Source organism: Curcuma longa, chromosome 20, assembly GCF_044706935.1.
Source record: "Curcuma longa cultivar G26 ecotype Majalengka, Jawa Barat chromosome 20, ITB_CL_G26_1.1, whole genome shotgun sequence".
Classification (NCBI taxonomy): Eukaryota; Viridiplantae; Streptophyta; class Magnoliopsida; order Zingiberales; family Zingiberaceae; genus Curcuma; species Curcuma longa.
The window spans coordinates 563,793-591,770 of NC_133880.1; the positions used below are offsets into that span (position 1 = coordinate 563,793).

The window sequence follows — 27,978 nt, forward strand, 5'->3', positions numbered from 1 at the left end:
GATCCACACTTGATTATTCCATGTCATTGATTGGAGAAAGTGAGCATTTTTTTATGCTATGATTACTTCAGAGAAGGAATTTGATTTCCGCAGAAGGGGGGTAATATGAATGCCCCTTGATATCAATATGACATGCAATGTGTGGAAGGGATGACCGCCCACAAATGACCTTGCAAATTTAGTTTTGGCTATTTTTGCTTCCACCTAAATATTGACTAAGTCAAAGGACAAAACCAAAAAGTGCGCAAAGAGTTGGTCTTGCCTCGCTCTTCGCCTCTACGATCCATCTCTTCCTATCCGCATTCACATATGACTCACTGCTAGGCCCACCTGATATCAACTGTAACTGGAGTGCAAAGGACCACTGATCCTCCACTGCCATGACCCTTCTCTTCCCTCTTGTTTGTGACCATGTTTACCTCCTTGTTGAGCCCGCCAATTCTCATTGTGTGGAAAGGGGCCTCTGACCATGTTTGTCTCACTGCTGAGACTGCCAATGTTGACTGCGAACTGGGAAGAAAGGGATTCCTAGAGGAAAGGGAGTAGTATAGTAAAGGGTGGGTTAGGATGTTCAAAGTCACAGTCATGGCACCACATTTCGGATGCCTTGTATTCCATCTCGAGGTCACGGAGGAAAGGAATCACCGTCTTTCAACCTCCACAGTTATGGTGGAGAATAGGGAAGAAGATAATGATGACTGGTTGATTTGGTCCTCCCACTTTCCCTGTCTTTCTTCCCATTACCAAGTAGTCAACCTTGAGCCTTCTTCTACTCCCCCCATTCTCTCCTCTCCCTCCCCCTTCTCTCCTCTCAAGTAAACTGGGCCTCCAGACATGTTTACTTGGAATGTGAATTGGGCGAGGGCTAAGAATTCATAAATTTGAGGGATATGGGAAAAAGTAAGTATTCCTTCTATCCTGTTTACTTGGATGGATGAAAAGGAGAAGGAAAGTTGAACATGAAGCTTTTCCTGTTTAATTTGATAAATATTAGGTATGGAAGCTTTAACTAACTATATAAAAGAAATTGTTAACTATATAAAGTTGAAAAGGAAGCTTTTCCTGTTTTCCTTACCAAAGAATGGTTGACTTGAGAGGATTATTTCAATTGCAATTTTCTTTTCTTCTTACACCCTACTGAAAAATGTTCTGCTCTTTGTTCCAACCGATTCCATTTCTCATCTTTCTCTTCTTGTAGTTTTGTTCACTAGTTACCTGTTAGGCAAATATCTATATCCAAATATTGGCAAGGTCTGACTAGTACCTATTTGCAGCTACTTTTTCTCCCCATTTGATCTTTTTTATTTTTCCTCCTACATTGTTTTCCAAATTTCTATTTCATCTTTATGGATGAAAATTCCTCAAAAGTATATTGCATAATTTGAATTTATATAAAAAAGATCTAAATGACCTTTTTTTCTTTTGTAGGGAAAGACATGAGAACAATTATGTTTGCATTTCGTCGGAAGTCCAAGCAGGTTAGTCACAACACTTCTATGTTTACTCATAGCTTCATATACTCATTCAATGGATGAGTTTCCTTTTCTGTTGGTATTTTCTTTGTGAGGTCTGTTGGAAATCCAAGCAGGTTAGTTACAATCAACTTCACTCTTTACTCATCGATATATATAGTCATGCAATGGATGAGTTTCGGGTTGATATGTTCTTTATGAGATCTGCTGAAATTATGCGGATGTAATGATATAAACTATATATATTTTATGTCTCATGTGATCAAGACCTTGGTTTTCTTGGTGAGCTAATCTGAACGTGTTCATTGAGGGCCGTAATTAGAATATAAATTAGTGGCCAATAAATTGTCGAGATGAGGGTGCCAATGCCATGATTATCTATTTGATTATATGGAATGATTATGCAAACTTTGGTATGTTGATGCTTAGAACTAATATATTAGTCAAGGTTTTAAATATCGTGCGTTGCCGGTCAACATGGGTGAAATTTATTGTTCCGCTCGCCAACCGACACTGGCACCGGGAGGTCGCCGAGGCTTCCGCAATCCCTTGACAATTGTTTTTATTTTTAATTTTTACTATTTTCTTTTAGTTTTTAATTTTAGATTAAGATTTTTATTTTTTAAAATTTTCCCTTTTTAATTTTTTCCTCTTTCATCCATTAATTTTTTCCTTCTTTGTTAATTTTTTCCCTCTTTCATTATTAATTTTTTCTCTCCATCCGCAAAGCAAAGAGGAAAAAAAAACTTTTAAGGATGTTTAATTTTTTTCTCTCCTTTATTTTTTCACAAAGCAAATAGAGAAAAAAGATAACCTCTTAACCTCTTTAAGGATGAATATTCTTTTCCCTTTTTTATATAAACATAGACAAAAAAACCTTTAAGGAGGTAGGAAACAAATTATTTAGAAAGATAAAAAAATTAAATATAATATAATTTCTAATTTTATAAAATATACTACTATAATGAATTAAATTATTTTATATATAAATTTTAAAATAAATCCAAATTAAATCTAGTTTAAACCTACTTGATTTTGTCATGTCTACTTGGTGGACTTCAGTTAATTCTAAATCAATTTTATTCAATAAACATTAAACATTTCACGAGATATTATCAAAACTTAAATTTAATATTCAACGTCTCAAATATAACTCAATAATAAGCATCTATAATATTAATAAAAATATTTTTTAATTAATATATTTGTTAAACAATATATCCTTTTGCAATGCAGAATATTTTGCGTATAATAGACTTAATGTGGTCCGATCTTTTTCCAGGACTCTGCATTAATAGGAGCTTCGTGCACTGGACTATTTTTTTATATTTTAAAAAGTACCAAAATCGTATTGGCATGACACGATATGATACCGAACCTATATTGTTTCAGTCATAAATCGAAAGGTACGATTTGAAATTTTAAACCTTGGCTGCAGCCTAATGGAAAGGTGGTGTGGTTTTGAAAAATAGTGGATTTGACGCATGAGATCGATGAGGTTGATGGAGGTGGATAAAAAGGTTGGTTTGAGGGAGTTTGGGGTTATGATGGTTGATCTGTCTTATAATGCTGAGTTGGGGGAGGGGGGGGGGGGGGGGGGGGACGCAGCAGAATAGGGGATTGATTGGAAATAGGTTGAGCCATCGAGGTATAATTTCCTGTATCTTACAAATGTATGTGAATGCGTGAATGGATGTTGGGTGATTCTGCAGTGGGGCTTGATTCTGCAGGGATCAATTATGATGGCTATGAAAGAAGGTGTTGAATTAATTAATTGGTGGTTTCCAAAGAAGAGGTTGGTAGAGAGGGAGATGGCCTTCAAGCTTCACCTTGCTAATTTCTCCATCCAACTTCACAATCTTCTTAACTTGTCTTGTGAAAGACAAAGAATAGTCCAATGTTGCACAATCCATGTTCATTTACACTTTTGATCTCCTTGATTTCATTGCTCATTATGTGTAGCTTCTTCTGTATAGGATCTCTATGTGAAGGCTGAAGGAGTCTTTGATTTTTAGGAGAGGAAATTATGGATTCATTGTGGTGGAAGGAGGGGAGGTCGTGCTGTCATATCAAACTTTGGGAAAGGATCTTGTTTTAATACCAAGTTATATGGAATTGGATATTGTATTTCTCCAAACATATATATATCAACGTGGGGACTAAATTTATTCAACTAAATATACAATTATGATTCTAATAGGAATTTTAATATTTCTAAGAGGTCAAAATTGCCCGCAAGTCATAGACTGTCAATTCTTCTAGATGTACCATAAGCGAAAAGATATACTTTTGGCTTCAATAGCTAATGGTTACACTTGCATGGTTCCTCTGTTGTTGAAAAGTGGGAATTCTATTGTTTCAGTTTCTAGTCTGAGGTCCAATAATCTATCACTATAGACGACATTATTGATGCATGATTACTGATTTTGATGACTGGTAATGTAAATGATGGTTTCATGATGTAGCTCTGCAATAAGCTATGAACAAGTAATCTGAATCTCCAATTTTGTACATCTTAATCAGGACATCTGTAGGTGGATAAATAATTTGTAAAAACATTCTTTTGTCAACTAATAGTTTGTAGCAATCACTCCATGCAGAGACGAGCGGTGTTCGATGCGCTTTGTGGACTTACAAAGCCAGAACAGCTGATGGATCTATATGTGTTTTCTTGCGGTCCTTCTACATTTAAGAATAGTAATCCAAAATTACGGTTACTTAAGGAGTACTATAGGCTTTTGGGTAAAGGGTCTATCAATGTATCAAGCACTGCAGTTGAAGATGGATCCCTGTCTGTTTCCAATGTTTTGTGGAGAGTTACTTCAATCAATTACAATTATACTTTATGTTCCACGTACCCTTTTGCAGTAATTGTTCCAAAGAGTATAAGGTACTTTGTTGTTCTTCATAAGTGCATAATCTGTTCAATTTTTTTGATTTCATGTTTGTTATAGTATGTGCCTAAACTATTTAAGCTTATCACGATGCTGTTCTTGGTTTCATGGAAATAGTGATGAGGAAATACTTCAAGTTTCTAGTTTCCGTGGTAGATGTCGCTTTCCTGCAATTTCTTGGTGTAAACCTGGTAAGTGTGGTTTTTCTTTCTTTCTCTTTTGCACACATACACATTTTTGAACACTCATAAGATGAACACATGTTCAATGATAAGCTTGTATAGTATGATTTAATGCTGAACCAACTCTGATATTCTAGGGAATGGTGCCGTTCTTGCACGATCCTCACAGCCATTAGTTGGTCTTATGAGTCAGAGGAAGTAATATATATATATTTTTAAGTCCTTGTCCATGTTCATTTCAGTACTTAACTTTTTATAGTGAACAGCCATGCATTTATGTACATTCAATTCCAGTCTTGCAGATGAGAAGCTTGTTGCTGCTCTTTGTCCAAATGCCCATACAGGTACCAGAAGGTAATTTTTGTAGTTTGTTTACATGAATATTTATTGCTTTATCATCTTATACAATTTTAACTTGATTACATCCACTCACCTTATTTCTTTATGGATTCTATAATTTATTTGCATTTTTAATCTTTATTGGAGCAAAGTATGACAACTTCTTGTGTTTAGCATGGTTTAAAGTGAAGACCCATGCCGTCCAAAACAGGCGGTATTTGTTGTTCCGGCATGGGACTAAGAAGGGTACCATGCCCTTCGCTGTTAGGTCGCGGAGGGTGCTCCGATTTTTTTTAAGGTTAAATTTTTTATTTTTTAAATAGGTATTTTTTATTATAAATATATTATTAATTATTATATGACTGATAATTATATATAATAGTTATAAATATAATATATTATTAATAATATTTATAAAATATTAAGAATTATTTTAAAATGTTTAAAATTAATAACATATTTTATAAAATAATTAAAATTTTGTAATATATGTTGAAAATTGAATGCCAATTTAAAATAATCTAAATATAATTCTTAAACATTTTAAATAATTTTTAAAAATTAAAAATTTACAAATACATTCAAAAAATAATTTAAGACCTTCAAATAATTTTTTAATATCTTTCAACCTTCAAATAATTTTATAATTCTAGATTTAGTTTTGAATTTTGAGAATTGTTGATTTGTTAAAATCTTTTTTATAAAAATTTAATAGGCATTATCTTATGAGAAAGTATTGAAATATGAACTCAACACCTCAAAATATAACATCAATAGTGGACATATTTCATAATCAAATATTAATAAAATGTAATTTTAATTAATATATACTTATATTTAAAATTTTTAAAAAGTATCAAAACTGTATCGGCATGACATGATACAGTATTAAAACTATATCGTTTTGGTCCGGGATTGAAACTCTGGCACGGGTCAAAATTTTAAACCTTGGTGTTTAGCATTTCCAAGTTGCATACTTTGAAATAAAGGGCCTTTTCAAAAGTAGTTTATTGTTAAATATATCATATTTCAAGTTGCAAAGTTCTTGGGCCAAATAATGCATTTGGCAAAAGCTTATTAAGAAAGAACCATTTATAAGATTAATAGTAAGTACAAATGCATTAAAAAGTTAGATGCATTTAGAAAAACTTATATCTACATTAATACACGATGAACTAAACCAATTATATTCAGATAGTCACCTCCTTGATATGTATCATTTACGGATGAGATTGGGTGAATTGATGAGAATGCTCTTACATTAAATTCAAAACTTAAATTATGGTGAAGAGCTCTAGAAACCAAGTCTCAAGTAGAACGAAAATGAATTTATGAAATTTAATTTTAGTTAGATTTGATTCAATAGTTAAAATGGATGATTATATAAGAGCTTTAGATATCTTGGATATATTATTCAACAAGAAGAGAATAATAATGAAGATAACATCACTATGATCAATATGATAAAGAATGGATGATCAAATAAAAAGGATCAACTTGAGTCCATATGTGATTGTCATGTCTCCTTAGGCTAAAAGGAAATTTCATAATCTTGTGGTCAATCTTTAAAATGTCGAGTCATGCTAGAATCATGCTAGAGTTTCGGTCTTTGATTGAGTAATACTATTTTTGTATCGTACTGATGTTATGATGATGGTGTTGGTGGTGAATTGGAGGTGGAAGGGAGGTGAAAGGAGTTCTGTATCGTACTGTACTAATATTTAAATGTATGGTGTCAGTAGTGAATTGGAGGTGGAAGGGAGGTGATAGGATGAAAATGTTGAAGGAGAAAAAGCAAAGATAAGACAACTATATACTAGTTTGGGTTTTTTTATTGTATCTAGAATGATACAATTTTGGTATTATCTTATATGAACACAAGATACAAGAAAAACATTATCTTAGGGGGCGCTTGGTATACATTCGGTAATGGGAATGATAATGATTTTGATTGAGGGGTTAATGGCAATGGGAATGATTACCGGATTTTTGGTGCTTGGTATAGATACTGGAATGACGACTGGATTTAACTCCAGTCGACTGGCTCCGTATAATCGACCGCATGCTCGATTAAATGTCACGAATGTTTTTTTCAGAAAGCCGTGTAATCGATCAAGGAATCGATTACACTTGTCCATAATCGATCAAGCAATCGATTACAAGTAGACTAGGAGAAATGAGGAGAAAGGAAGAAGAAGAGGAGGAGGAAGAAAAGGGGAAGGGGGTGGAGGAGCTCGGCCGGTAGAGAAAAGAAGAAGAGGAGGAAGATGTGGGGAGCTTAGATGAACGGGGGAGAAGAAAAGGGGGCGGCCGGCTCGCGGGTGGGGTAGAAGAAAGGAAGAATCGCGGCGGGGAAGAAATCGCAGGGAAAAAAGCTGCGCCGTGATGGGAATGAGTTTAGCGATAACCGGGGGAGGGGTAGGTTATGAAATCAGGGATATCAAATTCTTATTTTGATTTCCATTCCCGTCTACCAAGCATTAAGAATGGGAATGAAATAGATTTCATTCCCATTCCCCTCTCCTAAACCCGCCTACCAAGCACCTCCTTAATTCTTCTTCAAATGTGTTGTAGCATGCCAAGGGTTGTTGATGATAACATGACACAATATTCATCGACCAAATGACACAATGACATGACATTGTATGCATCAAGTAGTATTGAGTTTTGACAATTTATCAAAATGATATGTTTTGACCGTGCCATCCAACATGTTTAAACCATGTCTATGGTACGATCTGCTATATGGTATGGATCAAAATTTTAGGCTATTAGAAAGTAATATGTAGAAAAATAACCTAGTAATGATAAGAATACTAAAATGGATCTGAGAATTACTTGAAAAAATAAAAAAAACTAATATTCAGAAGCAATCAAGTGTTCTTTAGGAGGTGATAAAATGAGTGAAAATAAATTGAGATAATATGGATATATTTAAAGATGATTGGTAGATTCTTTAGTTACAAAAGTTAATCTATAATAGTTGAAGCTGAAATGGTAGAGGGAGGCTAAAAAATATTTGTCAATGTAAAATGATTTAATTAATTTGAAAAAATTACTATTCATCTAACTTGTAGAGAGCTTAATGAAAGATAAGGTTGATTTAGCCAACCTCAAAAATGACTTTGCATGCATTGTTAATTTTATTTTACTATAAAGTGTATTTTTTTATTATATATTTTTTCTCACTTGTTATTGGCATCATGGCATGTAGCAATACAACTTTATTAGTTGAAAATTTTCTTTTTAGTATTAAGCTTATTTACAATAAATTAATTTTATAACATTGATTAACTTTTCAATATCCAATACATTATATATATAGAACATTGTTCATTCTCTAAATATTTTATTGTTATTTAATTTATATATTTTTGCCTGATTTTATTTCAAGTTTATCTGACATAATTTATATGTTTCCTTATGGCATCAATATACATTGATCATATAAATTCAAACAAAAATGATTTTATAACTTACTTTCATTATAAATATTTGTAGTTATATGTTATAATATTTTTCCTATTGAAACTATAATTTTTTAGTTATTACCACATATTGATATTAGTTTTGATTATGTTTAATTATTTGTACGCTTACATATTTAGTAGATTGGAACTTGAAATCAAGGTTTAAAGCATTGTTTCAATCGGAATAACAATACCTGGTTGAAACTATACCATGCCACTATCATGGTGACCTGCCAACACAAGGTATCTATGCCACTAGTTAGAAGTGAGTTGAGAAGAATTAATCCCTGGTTGGACTGAAAACTGTATTAACGTTGTGCCAACACGTTTACACAACTGGTACCTCGATTAGGAGGGTGGAATTTGGAAGAAGGAAACGAGAAGAAAAGGAAGAAGGAAATGAGAAGAAAAGGAAGAAGAAAAGGCATCAAGTATGGAGGAATCAAGAACAAGGGTACCTTGAATGAGTTGAAACTCGCAATCAGCTTAGAAGAAGCATTGTGATTCTTGTCTTGCAGCAACAAGAACCAACTGTGCACTTGTTGTTTTGCATGAGGAACGTCTTGGTTCTCACCTCGCTTTGCCTCAACAACAACAAGAGCAGCTTTATTGCTTTCACTCAGCTTTTTGGATCTGAAGGAAGTCGTTCTGAAAGGGGGAAAGTAGTGGGTGTATTTAAGGTGGAGAGAGAGCCCTGTGTGCATTGTGCTGGTCTTCAAACTCATTCTATGTGTCCATCAGCCAATGGAGCAATACGTTTTATCTATGTTGATTGATAAAATAAATTGGCAAAATTTTCTAGACCATGCTTGAATTACTAAGCTTTAGAAATTCAACTATGAGAATGAACCCTCCTTGTTGCAATGGAAAAAGATCAAAAATTGCATTTCGGGTTCAATGCTTTATGATACAGCAAATCTTGCTCTCAAAGTGCAAGGCTCAAACCCATGGTTGTCGATATCAGTATTGGTATCTGAGTTTTTCAAAAACCTAGGCATCAGCTATATCAAATTTGTGGTAACAGAATTGATAAAAGAAATTCATAAAATATAAACAAAACATATTAAAACCCTCTAAAATAATGCATCTTTTCAGTTATTAAATATGAATGCTACAAAACTTCATTTGGAATCACAAATAATTTTCATTTTCAAAAAATCAATAAAATTTTAATTCATTGTTGTACTTTTACATCTGGATTATAACTTTTGTAGACCTACCTATTTAAAATCTATAATTTAAATTTAAATTTAGTTTTAATTTATAGTTTTTGATTTAAATCACTTTAATTGAATTGATTCAAATGAATTTAATTAAATTATTCATCAACTTTAATTAATAAAATAAAAAGTCAATTTATTAAATTAATTTTATTTAATAAAATTGAAATCAAATTTATAAATTAAAATCTGATTTAAAAATAAATTTAATTTAAATTTGATTTAGTTTTTTAAGTTTAATTTAATTTAAATTCAACTTATTCTAAAATCTCTAGTTGAAGCTAAGGATTGAAATCTCAAGCTGTTTCATTTGATACCGATGAAATTTTTTATTCCGCTAGCGGACTGACATCGACACTAGTGTTCCGACTAGGATTTTGTCCGAAGGCATCGCCCAGGTCCAACGATGTCCGGAGGAGTCGCGCAGGCTGCACGTGCCTCGGTTGCGTGGAATTCGATTTTTTTTTTAAACTTAGGTTTTAATAATCACGTAGGTTAATAATTTTAATCAACTCCTAGCTATAGTTGGGATAATTTAAATATACTTAATTAAAGCCTCATAAAATTATCCTATTATTTTTTAAAAATATTTTTTATTTTTAAGTATTTAGATTAAATTTTTTATTTTTAGTTAATATATTTTATATTTAAAAAATACCGAAACTATACCGACACGACATGGCATGATACGGTACCAAAACTGTATCGTTCCGGTCTGAGACTAAAATCTCGGCATGACTTGATATTTTAAACCTTGGTTGAAACAAGATTTAACTAATTCAATCTAAATCTGAAGTAAAATTTAATCTAATTTGATTTAAAATTAGATTTAGTATAAAATACATTAAGTAACTTGATGGTTATAAAATTTGAGTCATTCTAGAGCACATGTTAGAAATCAACTAGAATCGGATTGCCTATGCTAATCATGATTCAACTTGGTTGATCGTATTGGGATCGCCTGAGTTTGCTAGCCATGGGTAAAGAACATTAAGAATGCATTGCCACTAGTGTCACTTGGGAAATTGGTTCCTTGTGATTAGAGGCAGTGATGTTTGTTAAGCGTTTTACATTAGATTTGATGTTTGCATTTGATAATCTCCTAGAGTGTGGAAGTTTACTCATGCTAATTTATGGATATTTTGAAACAAGCTTGATTGAATGCCATCAACCTTACAGTTTAAACCTGATGTCATATTGTGTTGTATTTTATATTGGGTAGATTATTGTAAAGATACAATTTAGCTTTCTAGGTAGTAAATGTTGTCTAGGGAGTTTTATCCTTAAATATATTGTATGATGATTTAGCAGTTTAGATAGCCGCAACCTATATCTCTTAGAATTCTAGTGTGACCTACAAGCGCATATGGGTAACCTAAATAAAACATCCCAATTGGCTAGCCTTCTTGATAGAGTTAGGTCAACCTAAGATTTTTTCTAGGTTGACCTAAGTAGGTAATTCTTTAAATTAAAATTAAAGTTATTTCAATTCTAATTAAATTTGATTTGAAATCTTGATTTATTTATTATTTTTCATTTTTAATTGTTAATCTAAATTCCTTGCGGAAGCATCTCCCGATTGCCTCTGTTTTTAAATTAATTAATTAATTTTTCATTTTTATTTTTAAAAATTATTATTATTTTATTATTTTCATGTCTAATTAATTAAATTTCTTCCCTTATTTAAAATTTTTTTTTCTCCTTGATCCATTAATTTTTTCCCTCATTCATCCATCAATGAGGGTAAACATAGGAAAAAAAATTAATTTACATCTTTAACAATGGTTAATTTTTCCCTCTGTCTATCCATGAAAAAATCCCTCTTAAAGAACGGTTAGTTTTTTTGCTTGTATCTATCCACAAGGTAAAGAAAAAAAACCTCTTTAAGGTTAGAAATAATTCTAACCTTATAAAATATACTACTATCAATTAAGTTATTATTATTATATGCAAATTTAGTTTAATTTTAAATTGATTAAAATAAATCCAAACTAAATTCAATTTAAATCTACTTGATCCTACCATGTCTATTCAGTGGATGTTAATTAATTCTAAAATTAACTTTTATTCAACCAGTATCTATAATAATTAAATATTAATAAAAATTTTTTTTGATTAATATATTTATATTTAAAAAAGTATTGAAACCATATCGGCATGACACGATATTATATTCAAAACTGTATTGTTTCGGTTATAAATCGAAAGTTTGATATGGCTCGAAATTTTAAATCTTATTTTGAAGCAAGCTTGGTTGACGAGTTGGATGTATTGAATGTGGAGTTATGTGGAACTTCATTGATGAATGCTATTAACCTTGAATTTTGGACTAGAAGACACATTGTGTTGTATTGTATTTTGGGTAGACTATTGTAAACATACGATTTAGCATTTTAGGTAGTAAGTGTTATCTAGGGAGCTTTATCCTTAAACATATTGTTTTTGATTTAGGTGCTTAAATAGCTTCAATTTATGTGTCTTAGAGTTAGGGTGATCTATGAGTTTGTATGGACAGCCTAGATAAAACATCCTAATTAGCTAAGCTAGCCGTCTCGATAGAGTTAGGTAAGCCTAAAATTTTTTCTAGTTCAACCTAAGATTTCTACTAGGTTGACCTAAGTGGCAATGCTAGGAAGCTAACTTACAAAGTTTAACTTAGCTCAACTTAAAATTGTTTGGTAGGTCGACTTGGTAGGTTGACCTAAATTGGTTGAGTCCACTAAAACTTTTGTAGGTTGATCAGGATTTGGACTTAGCATTTAGATTTCTCAAAGTTAGGTTGATCTAAGACTTTAGGTAGCTTGACCTCAACGCAAAATATGATATCTAATATTGACAAATATTTTTTTTGTGTTCACATAAGAAGATTGTGTGAGCAAACAATGAGAAAACTAGGATTCAACGATATCATTTATATCTTCTCTCAGCTTGGCTTCAAATGTCAAAACATAATTAGAGTTTGAAATTACATTTTAATTAAATGAAAATTTATCAAATAAAATTAATTTTATTAATTAATTTTAATTTTATTTTAATAAAATATAATTTAAGATACTCGATAGCTATCATTGAATAACACAGATTATTTTTAAAGAAAAAACTCTATAAAGTTCAATTTGACAGTATAAAAAATTTTCAAATTCAAATTTAATTTTATTAAATTTTGAATCTAAAATTTCAAATTTTATTGAGCCTAATTTGAGTCAAATTGTATTTTGCATTTTTAAAAACTATATTTATAAAATTAAAAAAATTTACTTACAAAATTTAAAATCTAATTTAAGCCGAAAATATAATATTTTACAATTGAAAATTTGTAAAATCTTAGATCTCTTTATTTTTCTTTCATTTTAATAATTATAACTAAAACCAAAAGCAGATAATAGAATTTTGAATTATTTCACTCACTGTATTCAAGAATTTTATTTATGTTTTATTAAACAAAATACATATTGAACGAGAACATATTTATTATTTAAATTTCTTACAAATGCTCATGAACAAATTTTAAACACAATTACATAAACCCATAAAGATATACATTCATCTCAAATAAAATTAGATCCTTAACAATGAAAACCATTTGGACCTTCAAATTTGAAATTATGTAATGTTACAAAATTCAAAAGCAATATGTGCCCTAATTTATAGAAAAACATGAAAGGTCATTTCCTCATTATTTGTTTAAGTAATTTACTTGGAAAAGTTAAATAGATTATACGTGTAAAGCGTAAGAACCATATAATTTACAAGGGGATAAAGTTAAAAAAAAAGATTATAATTTAATTCCTTGCAAGCATTTTTAACTTTTAAATATTGAGGCAATCAAATTCATTAACAAATATAAAGAAACACAAACATATATTAGCAATGTAATTGATATTAAATTGAACAACTATCAAAATTGTACTAGTACGATATAATACGGTATCAAAATTGTATCGTTTCGGTTAGAGACTAAACTTCGGCATAGTTCAAAATTTTAAAACTTGATTGCATGAGAAATATTCAAGCACCATTTATTCACCCACCTCTAACCGGGAAATTGATCCTTAACACTATACGTTGTTTAATACTTATGGAACAAAGTTGGACTTTTTTTGTTTTTTATTTTTTATATTCTAGTCTAAAATTTACTGAATAATAGTTCCATATGTTTTTCAGGAAGCTTTATATTGCTGATGCAAGGCCTAGGAAGAATGCTCTTGCCAATGGTGCTATGGGAGGAGGTTCTGAGTCATCAGCTAACTATTTCCAATCTGAGGTTTGCTCCCAAAGTTATTGCGTCAATGCACATTTATCTGTATATGCAAACTGTGACATATGCCTATGCCTTCATGATCATAAATTGATTTTCTGTTGCCATCACTTCAGACAACTTTCCACTGTGTTTCTTCATCATATTTTACATTATTTATTTATTATTTTTTTCCTTTAGGTTTTCTTTCTGGGCATTGAAAACATTCATGTCATGAGAGATAGTCTTGCTCGCCTCAGAGACTATTTGGATACCCATGGAACAACATCATCTGATGGAATGTCGTCTTTTCTGGTGTGTGATTACCATTGTTATCTTCTCAGTTACCATTATTTTCCTCTGTTACTTGAATATGAAGTACTACTTGCTCTTTCATTATGTATACAATTCCTTATTTTCTTAACCTATTTTATCGTTCCTGGTTTGTGTATGTTGTCCTTTGAGCATGAGATACCCAAGGAAGAAATTGCCTCATTTGCTTCTCAATTTGCTAGACATGCATTTGAGGAATAACTTTGGGTTTTACCTAGGCTTTTTTATATCAATCAAATGGCACTACTGGGGTTGTATCATAAAAGGCCAATACAAGATCTATATTAGAAAAAAGTTCTGCATAGAATCATTGGTTTACAATGTCCCATGGAAATAATCTGACAATAGTATATTAATAAGTTAAAAACCATTTCCGCCCCTTATGTCTCTGTTTCCTTATCTTAAGTGGAATTTACTAGTGATAGTTACAAACTCCGCTAGCATTTTTGCTACCTCCTCTCTCTATGTTCTTGTCTAGTTGTTGCTTGTATTCTTTGGAAAATATCAAGCCATTGTAGTCCATAATTGCTAAATAACTGTTACGATTATTCAATTAACGCTACTACCTTAGCAAATACATATACAAAATTTAATTTAATCTATGACAAGGACGTTTTAGGTAAAAGTTGAATTAGATATTGCACTGTTACCACATAGTCTTGCATCTCAAGCTTTAACTTTCTCTTCTTATATGTGTTATTGATTTTGTTTAGGTATTATTTATCTAATGTGTATCTTATAATGTAGAGAAATGGAGGTTCTACTTGGGGTGGTGGCAACCTAAGTAGTATGTCTGCATCTGTTTCCACCCTTGGCGATAGTGGTTGGTTAATCCATGTACAAAGTGTTCTGGCTGGCTCTGCTTGGATTGCTGCATGCATTGCCCTGGAGTCTGCGTCAGTTCTTGTGCATTGCAGGTTTTTATCTCAGCTCTAACTTTGACTTTGTTTTTCATGATTTATGATTTTGAAAGTTATCTTTTGTCTTTGTTTGATATTGTAAATCCAGTTTTAGCTTCATTATCCGAAATTTTCTGAATATCTTTGTATTATACTTCTGCAAAGGGGATCCATTTGCACAAAGAGGGGATGTATGGACTCTCCTCCTCTTCTTTATTTAAAGTGATACAATTGTGGTTTGTGGGATCGGTGTGTGATTGACTTCGCAGATTCAAAACACCCTAAAATGCTGCTATCCATGAATGCGTTTGAATTTTAGTAAATTTAATGTTGATGGTGTATGAAGGTGAATCTAAATTAGAATTTGTCAATGTCCTTGTCAGAACCTATCAGAGTCGGATAGCTACAGTAAGTTTAGTGAATTCATAGCATTTGAATGCTCTTAGGTAATCCAGTTTCTGTGGTCCATCTGGACTTTTTATAAGTGCATGCCTTATTTTATGATAATAATAATTAAAACATCTTGTGAGTTCAGATTATTAACAGTGTTTTCTGACCTTAACTAATATATTACCAGTTAGTGTCCATTAGTTTTATTCAAACATTGGTCAGAGAACATTTTGTGTATTTTTTTTATGCCAGTACTAAAAGCCATGTTTGATCAAAAGTCATGTTTGACCAAATTTGTTATATTTGGAACTTTGGAAAATAATTTTGAATAAAAAAGAACTAGTCATTTCCCACAATCTGGTTCCTTGACCAGAAAAGGAAGATGCAGTTGTTTAGCATAAATTTACTGACAATTTAGCATACAATGGTTTTTTTTTGCTGTTATTATCTTTTTTTTTTTGGTATTAATATCCCAATGATATATTTTTTAGTGATGGATGGGATCGAACAACTCAACTGGTCTCACTTGCTAGCATATTGCTTGATCCCTATTATCGGACCTTCGAAGGTTTCCAGGTATGGATTGTTAGTTACAGTCCATATGTGGGCTTGTTTAGTAATTTACAATTTCCTTTCTTGTAGGCATTGGCAATGTATAGTCATTTTTTCCTTACAACATTTTTTTTCTTTTTTCTTTTTTTTTTGGTTAAGAATTCCCATTTCGATTTCATTATGTGCGTTTCAAAAAATGATAAGCTTTCTTATTTGAATGAAATGTTGTCATGTCAAAGTTATTGGAAACATGATCCTGTTATTCTTTGGCATTGAAATTCAGATGAGCTCTCTTGTTTCATACATTTGCTTTGACTTTTTAGTGGATAAAATGTCTTTCCTAGTTGAATTTGCTTTTGTACTTCCTTGTTATGGGCCTAATCTGTTAGCAATTATCCATAAATCAACTTTAGTGTTTTGTATTCAAGTATGAGCCAATTCAAATCCTCCCATCTGTTTTCATGTATCTATATATCAGGTGTAGTGTTTTTCATTGGCTCATGCTTTAAGTCAGAAGGTTTACCAAGAGATTTGTGAGCTTAAACTTTTCTTTGTTGTTTGCCAGGTACTTGTGGAAAAGGATTGGCTTGCATTTGGACATCCATTTGCAGATCGCATGGGATTTCCAACATTATCTGGAAATAACAGCATGCCTGAGTTAACCAGGCAATCTTCTGTTGGAAGCTTGTCATCATCACCATTAAGAATTCCTTCAGGTTCAGGGTTCACATCATCAGCTGGTAATACAAGTCATGGTCAGACATCAAATAACTCTTCCCCCATATTTTTGCAGGTAAATGACCTTTTCTTTCCCTTTTGATTTCCTTTAGAGACAAATGAGTTTTCTTGGCTATTAAAACATGGAAAACTGTTTGTTTATCAACTGTAGCTTAAGATGTTTTGCTGTGATCTCACCTGTACGTCGAAATAAGATGCAATCTGATTAGTTTCTGAGTAGAATAGCAAGCCACATATGAAAAGATTTAATTTCCAACTACAACAACTCCTAGTCGATTGGGCAATGTAGGACTAAAGTGTATTCATGCTCAACTTGTCACACAAAACAGAAAATCAAGTTCCACCAAGTGGCTCAGTTAACATATCAACAATTTCGTCTTCAAAAGAGGTGTGCAATTTGACAGGGCTGATTTTCTTGAACATACACTATGCAGCTTTTGCAATCAACTTGAATATGTCTAATATGGTCATAGAACTCTGAGTTGCATACAACAAAAATGATTAAGTCAGAGATAGAAAAGTTTTGTAGTTATAAAAGAGTACTCTTGCCATATATAACTTTTGGACATAGTACTCAAGATTAAATACCTTACGTGAGACTAAATCCATAACTTTTTTCTTATAATTATTGTATCTAATAACTGTATTATAATAGTATTGCATAAAGATGTGATGCTTTGGATTGGTCTTTAAATAAGTTAACACTAATACATGATAAAAATACATGTTAGCATGATCATCAAATGAGGAAAATATTCTTTTGATTCTCTTCAAACTAAAGATGCCCAAGATTATGAAGTTGGCAAGGATGTAATGGTAATGTGTTAAAAGTTGTGTAGAAAAGTGATAGATTACATCTGAGAAGAGAAAGGAGACTAAGTTAAATTGTGATATCTACTCGAAAAGAGGATATTTGAAGAGAAACAAAGACTAATTGTCACACATCAAGTGGGTCACCACAACTATTGGTATGATATGGAAACCATGATATTCATATGATATTCTCCTATGCACGTGCTAAGCTGGAAGCAATCATACAACTATAATCCAAATCACAAGAAATATGCTAGTATTAACTGCATTTACTAGGTCACACTATGAAAATCTGTTAAGTAAAAGTTCAAACTATATACAAATGCCAATAGACAATTTCTTACTATATCAAAAAACAAAAGTGAAACATGAGTATCAAAACAAATAGCTTGCTTGAACTATGTAAGTAAAATAGAATAAGAAGAAGGATCAGGGAAAGCCAAAAATGTCATAAAAACCTGTGTTAATTGTCTCCAAAGCAAACCTCCTAGCAAAAATAGACCACAACACATCAAAGATCAGAATTCCTCTTATCGTGGCTTGGAGTAGTAGGCAAAGGAATTCAATAAGGAAAGACAAGCTAGATATGGGTAAAATGAACAAAGGTAGAGTATAACTATAAAATAATAAGCTAGATATGCACTGCAATCACTTCATAATAAATATTGCATTGCAATTTATCATCTAGTTGCTAATTGCTAGAATCACAATCAAGTTAGCGTGGTTGGTTCCCCTGATAGGTGCTACTTCTACACTATATTTTGATGGAGAGTGCACACTTGCACACTCCATATGAGTGCTACTATCAAAGGTAGCTCATGTATATTGGCCCTGCCATCATATGGTCATAGGGAGAAATGCTTGAAGGCTTTGTATGCAAAAGGTTTACGTCCACAAGTGTCTTATCCTCTGCAAGTTACTAATCATTCACATGTAATCCATCATTTGGTGTATGCCCTATATTCACCATGTCTTAAACTGAGCTAAGGAACTTAACTATCTAAAACCACATAAAAAAAACAATCTATGTAAACTAACCTATATAATTTGCATAAGTAATTTATTTGTGTAACAACTAATATGATATATGAACAAAGGAAACTATTCCAACAAGATAATATGAGCAAAGCAGAAGGGTTCATTCCACAGAATGGGTTGATAACCACCAAGTGATTTTCTGCTAGTGAATAGGTTGCCCAATTCTCCTCTTACGCACCTCTGCACAATTTGTTAAATTTAGCATTCCCTACCCATAAGAGAGGTGAACCTAACAATACATGCCATGTTCATTGAAACAACGCCAAATATATAATTTTAGATGGAAGAACACCTCCATGATGCAGCAGACAATCCTTACTCAGAGGCTGCTGGAAAAGAAAAAACTGATGAACGATGTGTTGAGGCTACAACTCGAACAACACAGCTACTGCTATAAAATGCAATACTTGTGTAGGCCGCACAAATGTGACATGAGAGAAAGAGAAATAGGGGCTAGGTATTTTTAGGGGGTCTAAATGAGACAAATTGAGTTTAGCTGTGTTCAAGATTCTTTATTTACTTATCAGGCTTGTTCAAACTTTGTTATTAAAAATCTTATCGATTTCGAGTTGAGTTGGAGCTTTTTATCGAGCTCAACTAACAACTTATTGTACTTATAAATTAGGTTAAATATTTATTTACTGCATGAAACTTTTTTTATATATATATATATATATAATATTATATATGTTTAAGATTATAGAATTTTATAAATTACTATATTTTTTATGTGTTTGAATAAAAAAATTAAGAAATAAATTACAATTAAATTTTACACATTTATAAATAAGTTTATTAATAAATTATTCATTAACGTTGTTCATGAATGTTAATGAACCAAGTTTACTAGTGTTCAAACTTGCATATTTATATACTTTTTTACTATTGAACGCGCATAAATGAGTTTTATCTAATTGAACACTAAGCTTGTTCACGAATGCCCTGTTCATTTACAACCCTAGGTATTTTGTTGCTTATGCATAGAGGAGAATGGACTAAAGTGGGCTATTAACGAGGCACAGACAAGAAGAGGGATGGGGCTGTTGTCGTCGCATACAAGAAGGGAGAGAAGGGTTAGAGTTGGTTATCAGCAAAAAAGGAGCTGCAACAACTGTTCGATGAGAAAAAGAAATTGTTGGGGGTTGCCGCTCCACACATGCACAAGCACGAACGCACACACGTACACGCACGCACGCGCCGCGCGCGCGCACACACACACACGCACACACACACACACACACACACACACACACACACACACACACAGAGGTTAGCATGACTGCTGCTCAAATGGGAGAGGAGTTTTGAGAGGTCTGCATAACTGCTGCTGAAATGGGAGAGTTTAAACTCCAGGCGTTAGTTGAGTTGGTGTTGCATGATCACAGGTGAAGGTTACACAATTGTAGGGTGTAAATGAAGCACATGGGTGGTGACAAGTAGGTGAGTGGCAGCAAGTTGGTGAGGTTGTACTATTCTGATGGATGACAGTGGCAACATTCAAAGTGTCGATGTCCTTGAGAGGAGGCGGGGACTGATAACGGGGAAGGTGATGCTGTGCGCAAAAATGGATGAGATTTGGGGGAATTGAATAAATCATTTGTTGTCAACCTAACTAAACCGAACGGTTCAGCTTGGTTCACCATATTGGCTCAGCCAAAACATCCAATTTGAGTTCTAATTGAATTCGATTTGGACTCAAAGCAAACTCAAGTCAATCTCCACCTCATAGAACTGTTAATTGGACAACCTAACTGTAAATTGAACCCAAATTGGATTCAATTACTATAAAATCAACCCAAACACTTACCAATTTAATCAAAATTACTGTCAATTATTCTCATTTCGCTCAATCCCTTAATGCCCGATCCTTAAACCTTGGTATATAACACTTATCTATCTTTTGAAGATGCAATCGTTGAAGAGATTGATAAGATGCTACATGATATTAACTATGTAACTAAAATTTTTCAAATCATGCTTGAGGACTCTACTTTGAGGCTCTAGATTGTCTTATTGAACTTTGCATAGTTTATATCTTAAGCAACGTACCTTTTATTTATATATCACTCCATGCACAATCACATAAATTATGAAATATGTAAAATTTTAAGAGACACACAACTGCCATGTGCCACGGGAGGGAAGGGTGAACTGCTCCTCCATGACATGCCTTCATTGATAATCATTAATAACATCTTAGTATGAGCTGGAAAGCATCACATAGGACAAAGACATGACAAGCTGAATGAAGATATGATAGAAGTCAATATGTTCCCCTCCCATACTGTGAGACATTTAGAGAGGTCTTTGGCCTATGAAGAAACTCCAACACAACACATGCCTACTAATAGAGGAAAGAGATCTGTAACTTCCAGTACTCATGATCTAGCCCAGTTGACTTAATCAAACTACTTGAAGGGTGGGACTTTTTCTTGGAAACACCAGACCTTGAGAAGAGATCTTTCATTGTTGGTACATTATTAAATCTTGTTACCCTCGAATGGAATCTCTTCTAGCTTCACTTTACTGAAACTCAAGTGAAATCAAGGGATTTCCTTTGTCTGGCTTCCAAAGAAAGTATATACAACTTTCATTCTGTCCTTTCTGGGCTCTGTTTATGGTATACTTTGGACTGCTTTTGAGAACTCAATTAGGAAGGACTCCTAATCATCATCAAGGGTTTGACCAATGAACTACTACTTAGCGATAGGCTGTTTCACTGAGAAAAAATTGCATTCGATATGAAAGAAAAAAGAATGTGCAATGAGATGCATAGTAGAGCTGCACTCATCCTTGCTCGTAACTTGATTTAATAACAGTAAGTAAATCTATGTCTAATGATAGAAATAGTAGTAGAAAATGGTCTGGAGATAAAGAAGCCAACGGAGGCTGTGATCTAATTGGCGTTTGCCATGTGGACAATGCATCTATTGCAGAGGGGAGCTAGTGGACAACTCTAGTGGTGCTGGAGGCAGCTAGTGGAATAAGCAATACAGTTGGAGACAACAATTAGGAAGAGCCCACAAAATAGCTTAGTCTCAAAGAATATGGCACTTGAGGAAGTATAAGAACAATAATACATTGAATCAAATGATAATCTTTGAATTCCTGAATACTCAGATAAAATACAGCAAAGAGCATGAACATAATCAACAAAAGAGTACTATGGTAAATGCAAAGTAAATTCAGGAGTAAATATGGCAAAAAAATAGTTTTGCCATTAATTACAAAAGAACTGGATCAATAAGATGAGGCAGAAATAGCATCTCTCAAAAAGTTTTGAGCACATACATACAAAATATTAATGTATGCAACTTTAGAAGATGATGAATGTTCCATTTGATGATCATGTTTGTTGATAGGTATCAAATATAGTGGATGATCCTTGGGAAGCACAAGATCATGAAAGAAAGATGACATATACTCAAGTGTATTTATCAATGCACAAGATTTAAATAGAAGAGGAAGCTTTATCTCTATTTCAAAATGTCTTTATATACATCAACAATTTGTGGACGAGCTTTGAGTAAGTAGACTTGTTCATTTTTTAGTAATTATCAATGAAATTTCTAAAATAAGGAAAACCAATATTAGTGGGATCATGATTGAGATCTCAAATGTCAGAATGGACAAGATCAACTAGAGAAAAACTCTAATTAAGATTAGTAGGAGAAGATATGATACTGTTTATCAAGTTCATAATGGAGCATGGCGGTGAAGTTGAAGATTTACAAACTCTTTTTGTTACGGGTACACTGACATAGCATTGCCACTGATAATCGATGACTCTAGTATTGAGAGAGAGATGAAGGATAAAGTCACCCATCAAGGTGGCACACTCTTTTAGATTCATGATCACCACCATCATTGCTTTGTGTTGATCCTAAAAGATATAGTAAGATAAAAGGTACACAACAATTTAAGTATTTAAAAAGTGTGATTAGATATTATGTTCACAGGAAAGAAAACTTTGGAACATAGAATAAATAATTGTCTAGATATAAAAAGGAAGTGTGGGTGTGCCATCCATTCATTATGTAGATAGGTGATAAGCTATGATATTTGGACTTCATCTATCCCCTTTGTATCTTGGTAGAACTTCAATCCTCAGACACAATCCATATGAATATCTAATATCCCTAGTGATCACATGTAAAACACTTCAGAAATAGCTGTGCTGGACGTTTGTATTCACCTCCATGTCAGACACTCGTACGTGAATCTATGTAACATAGGTGATGGAAGAGATAGTCGTAGACAATAACTTGTCATTACCATAGATGTCCCATTTGATTTGGACATGTGGATCTGGCGTAAGAAAAAATTGCTCACACGTTTCTTTATAGAATTTTGAGGTTTGTTATAGATGATTACCCTTATTTAACTTGTATACAGCTCACAATTTGTTGAATTGGTTTTTATTTTATGTGTTCATGGGCATCAATTTCACAATTTATACATTTTTATATGATATGAAGGTTTCATTTATTTTAATTGTACAAACTAATATATCCATAATTATTATTCTTCCTGTTTACTTAATGACATATGATGGTGTTGTTCTTTCATATTTTCAAACTCAAAAGGTGTGTAGATTCCGATTGGGTCATTTGCCTTGCATTTCTTAGTCATTCAACTTCTCAATAAAACAGCAATCTCCTTTTCCTATTACTCATTTTTTAACTTCATGAACAAGAAATTCCACTTGTGAATGTATCCTCTGGTCTAATCATAATGCTATGATCTAGTTCTATGATGGGGGTTGTGCCAATGTTGTCTCTTTCACTGTGGATTGCTCTGGGTTTCTATTTGTTGAATGAGGCTCGTCAAAATTAATAGTGTTGATTCATATTTCATAAATGAGTGGTCAGGCTTCTTTAAACCCTTGAAATATGTGGTTCTTGTCCAATGGTCCTACTGCTGTAATGGAGAACCAATTGAACTTCATTAAGAAAAGAGCTTATTCTTGGTGCAATGAACAAGCACATAATGGCATAAAAAAGTCAGTAGAGTTCATGAGGACCCAAAGTTTGTATGTGAACATTAAAGATTTTATAAAGACTACATGGTTATGTTGCCTTATGGGCACTTAAACATGCACCGATACTTAGAATCTTTCAATGATTTGAAAGTCCATTCCTATGGCGAAATTAGATGACATCTTTCATGTGCTTGGAACTATAAAAGAATGAGTCTTGCTCTTGGTTTACATCATTTTTTCTTGAATACCAGTTCCTTTCAACTTTCTTTCTAGTCACAATCTAATCCCTCAATCATTTCTTCTCTCATTTATTTTTCTTTTCTCACCTTGTCTCCCACATCTGTCCTACTAATTTCTACATCAATTAGTATTAAAGCAGCCTAAACTCCCTAGCATTCAATGTAGACCAATACATTTTCGCTACAGAGAGTTATGCAGGACATTCATAGACTGAAACTGTTAAACCATACCAAAAGGTGGTTTATCAGTTTGGTTTCAATTGTAAAGTAGTTGAAGTTATTTGTTTGATATACTTTTATTTTGAAGCATGTAGAAATCATTAAAATCCTAGCAAACTATTAACAAATGTAAATTTATACTGATGTATATATACCTAAATGTTCCACCCCAGTTCTACTATTGTGAATCTGTGATGTCTATAGTATGATTGTGTTTCCTTCATATATATGTATCTCCAGTTATTAAATATTTTAATTGGATGCCCCTTGTTATTAGTAGTATAAACCTTGTAGTTATAAGAAATTTTTATTTGTTTTTTCTTGATATATATCTGTTTTTTATTTTTCAATTTAAACATAACCGAACTAAAGCCAAATGATAGATTGGGTTTGGTTTCAAATATTTATGAAAGGGTTAATATATTATCTTACTTAACCTTTTGACATTTTTTAAAAACAAATCTAATACAAATTTCATTTTTTTTAAAAAAATTAGCACAATGTTTATAAATTGTGTTAAAATCTAACACCCACCAAATTTTGTTTGTCTGGCCATTAAACAGCCAACTTGATACTCATTTAACATTATGCCAATTTAACAAAGTGTATATTGAAATACCTATATGACTTAATAGATTGTCTATCTTTTTACAACCCTAGTACCCACATAGACCACTCAATATGCACTTTGTTGACATAAAGACACCTGAGTGCCATGTCTACTTTTTAATAGTGGTTAGATTTTAGCACAATTTGTGAACAACGTTCTATATTTGAAAAGAAAATAAAGGCTGAATTATATTTAAGAAAACGTCAAAAGATTGTGATAGAATTATGTATTAACCCTTTGATTTCGGTTAGAAATATTAAAATCAAAGTATTTCAGTTTGGTCCTAGATCTGCCCTTCTGACTTTAGAAAGTAATCTATCGTAAAAGAGCATAAAGGGCAGCTTGGTGCATGGAGCTCCCGCCAATGCGGGGTCTTGGAGAAGGGTCTATTATACACAACCTTACTTTGTTTTGCAAGAAGTTATTTCCGAGACTCGAACCTGTGACCTTTAGGTCACATGACAACAATTTTACTATTGCGCCAAGGCTCCCCTTTTAGAAAGTAATCTATCATGAACTTAAAAATTGAATTGCGTACTAATATCTGACACAGGTATATATATCCAACTGAATTATTTCTATTTTTTTTACATGTGATCAATAAAGATAAAAGATATTATCAACTGAAAGTATCTGTATCCAGTAAAGGTATAGAGGGGTAGTTAATAGCCCATGTATCCCCTTTTGTTGAATCAAAGTGTCTAGATCATGAGTTTTGTCGAATCATCCTTTTCTCCTTGTATCCCCTTTCCCTTTATTCAAATGAAGATATGAAGCATTGGTGCCTTTTATGTCTTATTTTCAAATTAAATTGATTTATTTTGCTCCTAGTAATTGTAGGTGGGTTTGAATTTCTATCTTTATCCTTGCCATTTTTTAATTTATAGAACTGTATTGCATGGGAATATACTTTAATAGGGACATTCATATGTAAACTTGTACATTAGATTCGTTTTTTCATTTTGGTCGTGTTAATCATTTCCCCTATTTGGGATCTTTTGCCAGTGGATTGACTGTGTCTCGCAGCTATTACGCATGTATCCATATGCTTTTGAGTTCTCTTCAGTAAGTCTTTCTATCCGGATTTGGTTATCTGAATTGCATGATGGCAGTTCCAAACAATGAGATCAATTAAATGTCTTTAATTTATCATTGGTTTTGTTTGTTTAGGCCTTTCTGGTTGACTTCCTGGACTGTGTGCTTTCTTATCGGTTTGGGAACTTCTTGTTTAACAGGTATTTCTTTCAGATAGCTTAATTTGCTTCAGAAAATAATTAAATCAATAATATGGATATGTAATTTGCATCAATTAACTTTTAACTTGTTTTTGGGATTTCAAATATTTGATAAGAGATTCTTAGACTATTTCACTTGTTAACTTCTGCTTTTTCTTTCTTTTAATTTTTTTGACACCGTTATGTTTTAGTTCTTAGTTCAAAAGGTTATGAAGCTCAAGTTCCTCCATTCTGAAGCTATTAACTTTGTTGAAGTTACTCTATTTTTTTTAAATAGATAATCAGTTACTATGTTAATTGGAAGCATTAATTAATTTAGATTGTATTTGCAACAACTGAAGCATTTCATCTGATCTTTTATTCTTGCAATTATGTTTCCGTTTATTGATATTTATGTTTGCAAATGGAGTGCTTTGCATTTGCGTATTTCTTCCATATTATATTCGTATTTTATTTTGCTGAAATATGGAATGTGTCAATTGGCAAGCGAGAAGGAGAGGCAGCAAAAGGGTGTTGCAGACACTTGTGGGTGTTTATGGGTGTATTTGGCACATTTAAGATCTGGTGCAGATGGCTCTCATATCCACTATAACCCATTCTTTGATCCAGTGAAATATGATGGCCCATTGTTGCCTCCAGCAGCAGCATTAGCTCCCACTCTTTGGCCTCAATTTCATCTGCGTTGGGCTTGCCCTTCAGCAGCAGGACCTGATGAGATACAATCTCAGTGGCGTACCATGACTAAGAAATTCTCTGAAACTACAAAGGTATTATTTCATTAGGTTTGTTTCATCTATAAACATTTCTTTGACGACATGGTAGTTACTTGCACAATTCAATGAAGCTTCTTCCCATGCCCCACATGGAGTAAAGTCTTTCTGCACTTAACTTCTTTTATATTTTTGTTCCAGGCAAAGGAGGCAGCAGAAATGGATGTTAAGGAGCTCCAGTTAAAATTGGACTTGCAAGCGGCAGAATTACAAAAAGAAAGACAGCTTCGTAATTCAGCTTTAGCCATGGCTAAAAGAACCAGCAGGGAAAGTCTTGCTATAAGACGAGCAGTACAGTCACTTGGCTGCAAAGTGAATTTTTTAGGGGGTGGGAATGATGCAGTGAATACTTCATGGTTAGAAGCAAGAGAAGGACCATCATTCTCTTCCAGAAGCGACACTGATGCTGGAGGGCATCCTGATGAAAAAGCCGATCTATTTGTTTCCATTTCAGCTGCTGAGGATAACAGGGTATGTGACTTCCCTGACAGCTTGGTATGTGAAAGCATTTGTCCCTTCCGTTCAAGAGAGGGTTGCAAGTGGCCTGATGCTGCATGTGCTCAATTTGGTAGTCAGTTTGTTGGATTGAAGGCTAACTTTGATGCATTCGACAGACTTTCAATTCATGATAGCTATTTTGGAGCCGATTAGTTTTTCATTACCTTCATCTTAGCATCCTATTGATGGTCATCTCCCTTCCTGCTGTCTGAAGAACACATCCATTGATAACTGACGACACCATCTTAAGCCATATGTTATAGCCACTTAAAAGGACCAGCTTGCTATACAAGGGACAAGCAGCTGGATAACTGTGAGAGGCCAAATATCATCTTTGCAGCGAATGGAAGGTTAGCTTTGACCTGAACGACTTCCTCCTTGGACAACTAAAATAATCCAAAATTTCTTCTCATTTGTCCATACGTCCGTCCTCCATAAGCGTAACTGTGCCCTGTTAATATTTTTTACAGAGCGCATCACATGTTTTAGGATATCATGAAATTACTCACCCTCTGAGAAGTATACGAGTCAAAACAGTGAACAAGTTTATTCTTTGTTAGCTGGATGTAATTGGCCATGATGATTGAAATAATCTGCTCTATTAGTTAATCCATAATATTGGGTTGAGAGAATTCTCAATCCAAATTCATAATCGTTGGACATCATCAGTTACTGGATTTTTATTAGTGTAATGATGCATATTTTTTTGCTTGTATTCATTCATTAATTTGGACCAGTCAAATTAATGACCTATTAGCCTTATCGGCTCAACTGATCTGGTTTTAAGAATTTTGGTGACAAAAAAGAATAATATTAGCAGTAATTGCTGTTAGGACAGATGCGTTGGGT

General features: G+C 32.9%; 1 protein-coding gene across 1 annotated transcript in view; it reads left to right on the forward strand.

Moving 5' to 3' along the window:
- LOC141813959 (phosphatidylinositol-3-phosphatase myotubularin-1) overlaps positions 1-27,745 on the forward strand; it is a 35,920-nt gene extending 8,175 nt beyond the window's left edge. Inside the window, exons 6-19 of the mRNA XM_074701963.1 lie at positions 1,429-1,478; positions 4,073-4,362; positions 4,484-4,557; positions 4,686-4,746; positions 4,843-4,902; positions 13,742-13,841; positions 14,016-14,129; positions 14,895-15,064; positions 15,928-16,012; positions 16,554-16,781; positions 25,632-25,691; positions 25,797-25,861; positions 26,349-26,628; positions 26,773-27,745. Coding sequence (XP_074558064.1) covers positions 1,429-1,478; positions 4,073-4,362; positions 4,484-4,557; positions 4,686-4,746; positions 4,843-4,902; positions 13,742-13,841; positions 14,016-14,129; positions 14,895-15,064; positions 15,928-16,012; positions 16,554-16,781; positions 25,632-25,691; positions 25,797-25,861; positions 26,349-26,628; positions 26,773-27,282 — 2,147 coding nt within the window. The 3' untranslated portion in view covers positions 27,283-27,745. The remainder of the gene's footprint in view (positions 1-1,428; positions 1,479-4,072; positions 4,363-4,483; positions 4,558-4,685; positions 4,747-4,842; positions 4,903-13,741; positions 13,842-14,015; positions 14,130-14,894; positions 15,065-15,927; positions 16,013-16,553; positions 16,782-25,631; positions 25,692-25,796; positions 25,862-26,348; positions 26,629-26,772) is intronic.
- Positions 27,746-27,978: the final 233 nt, after the last annotated feature.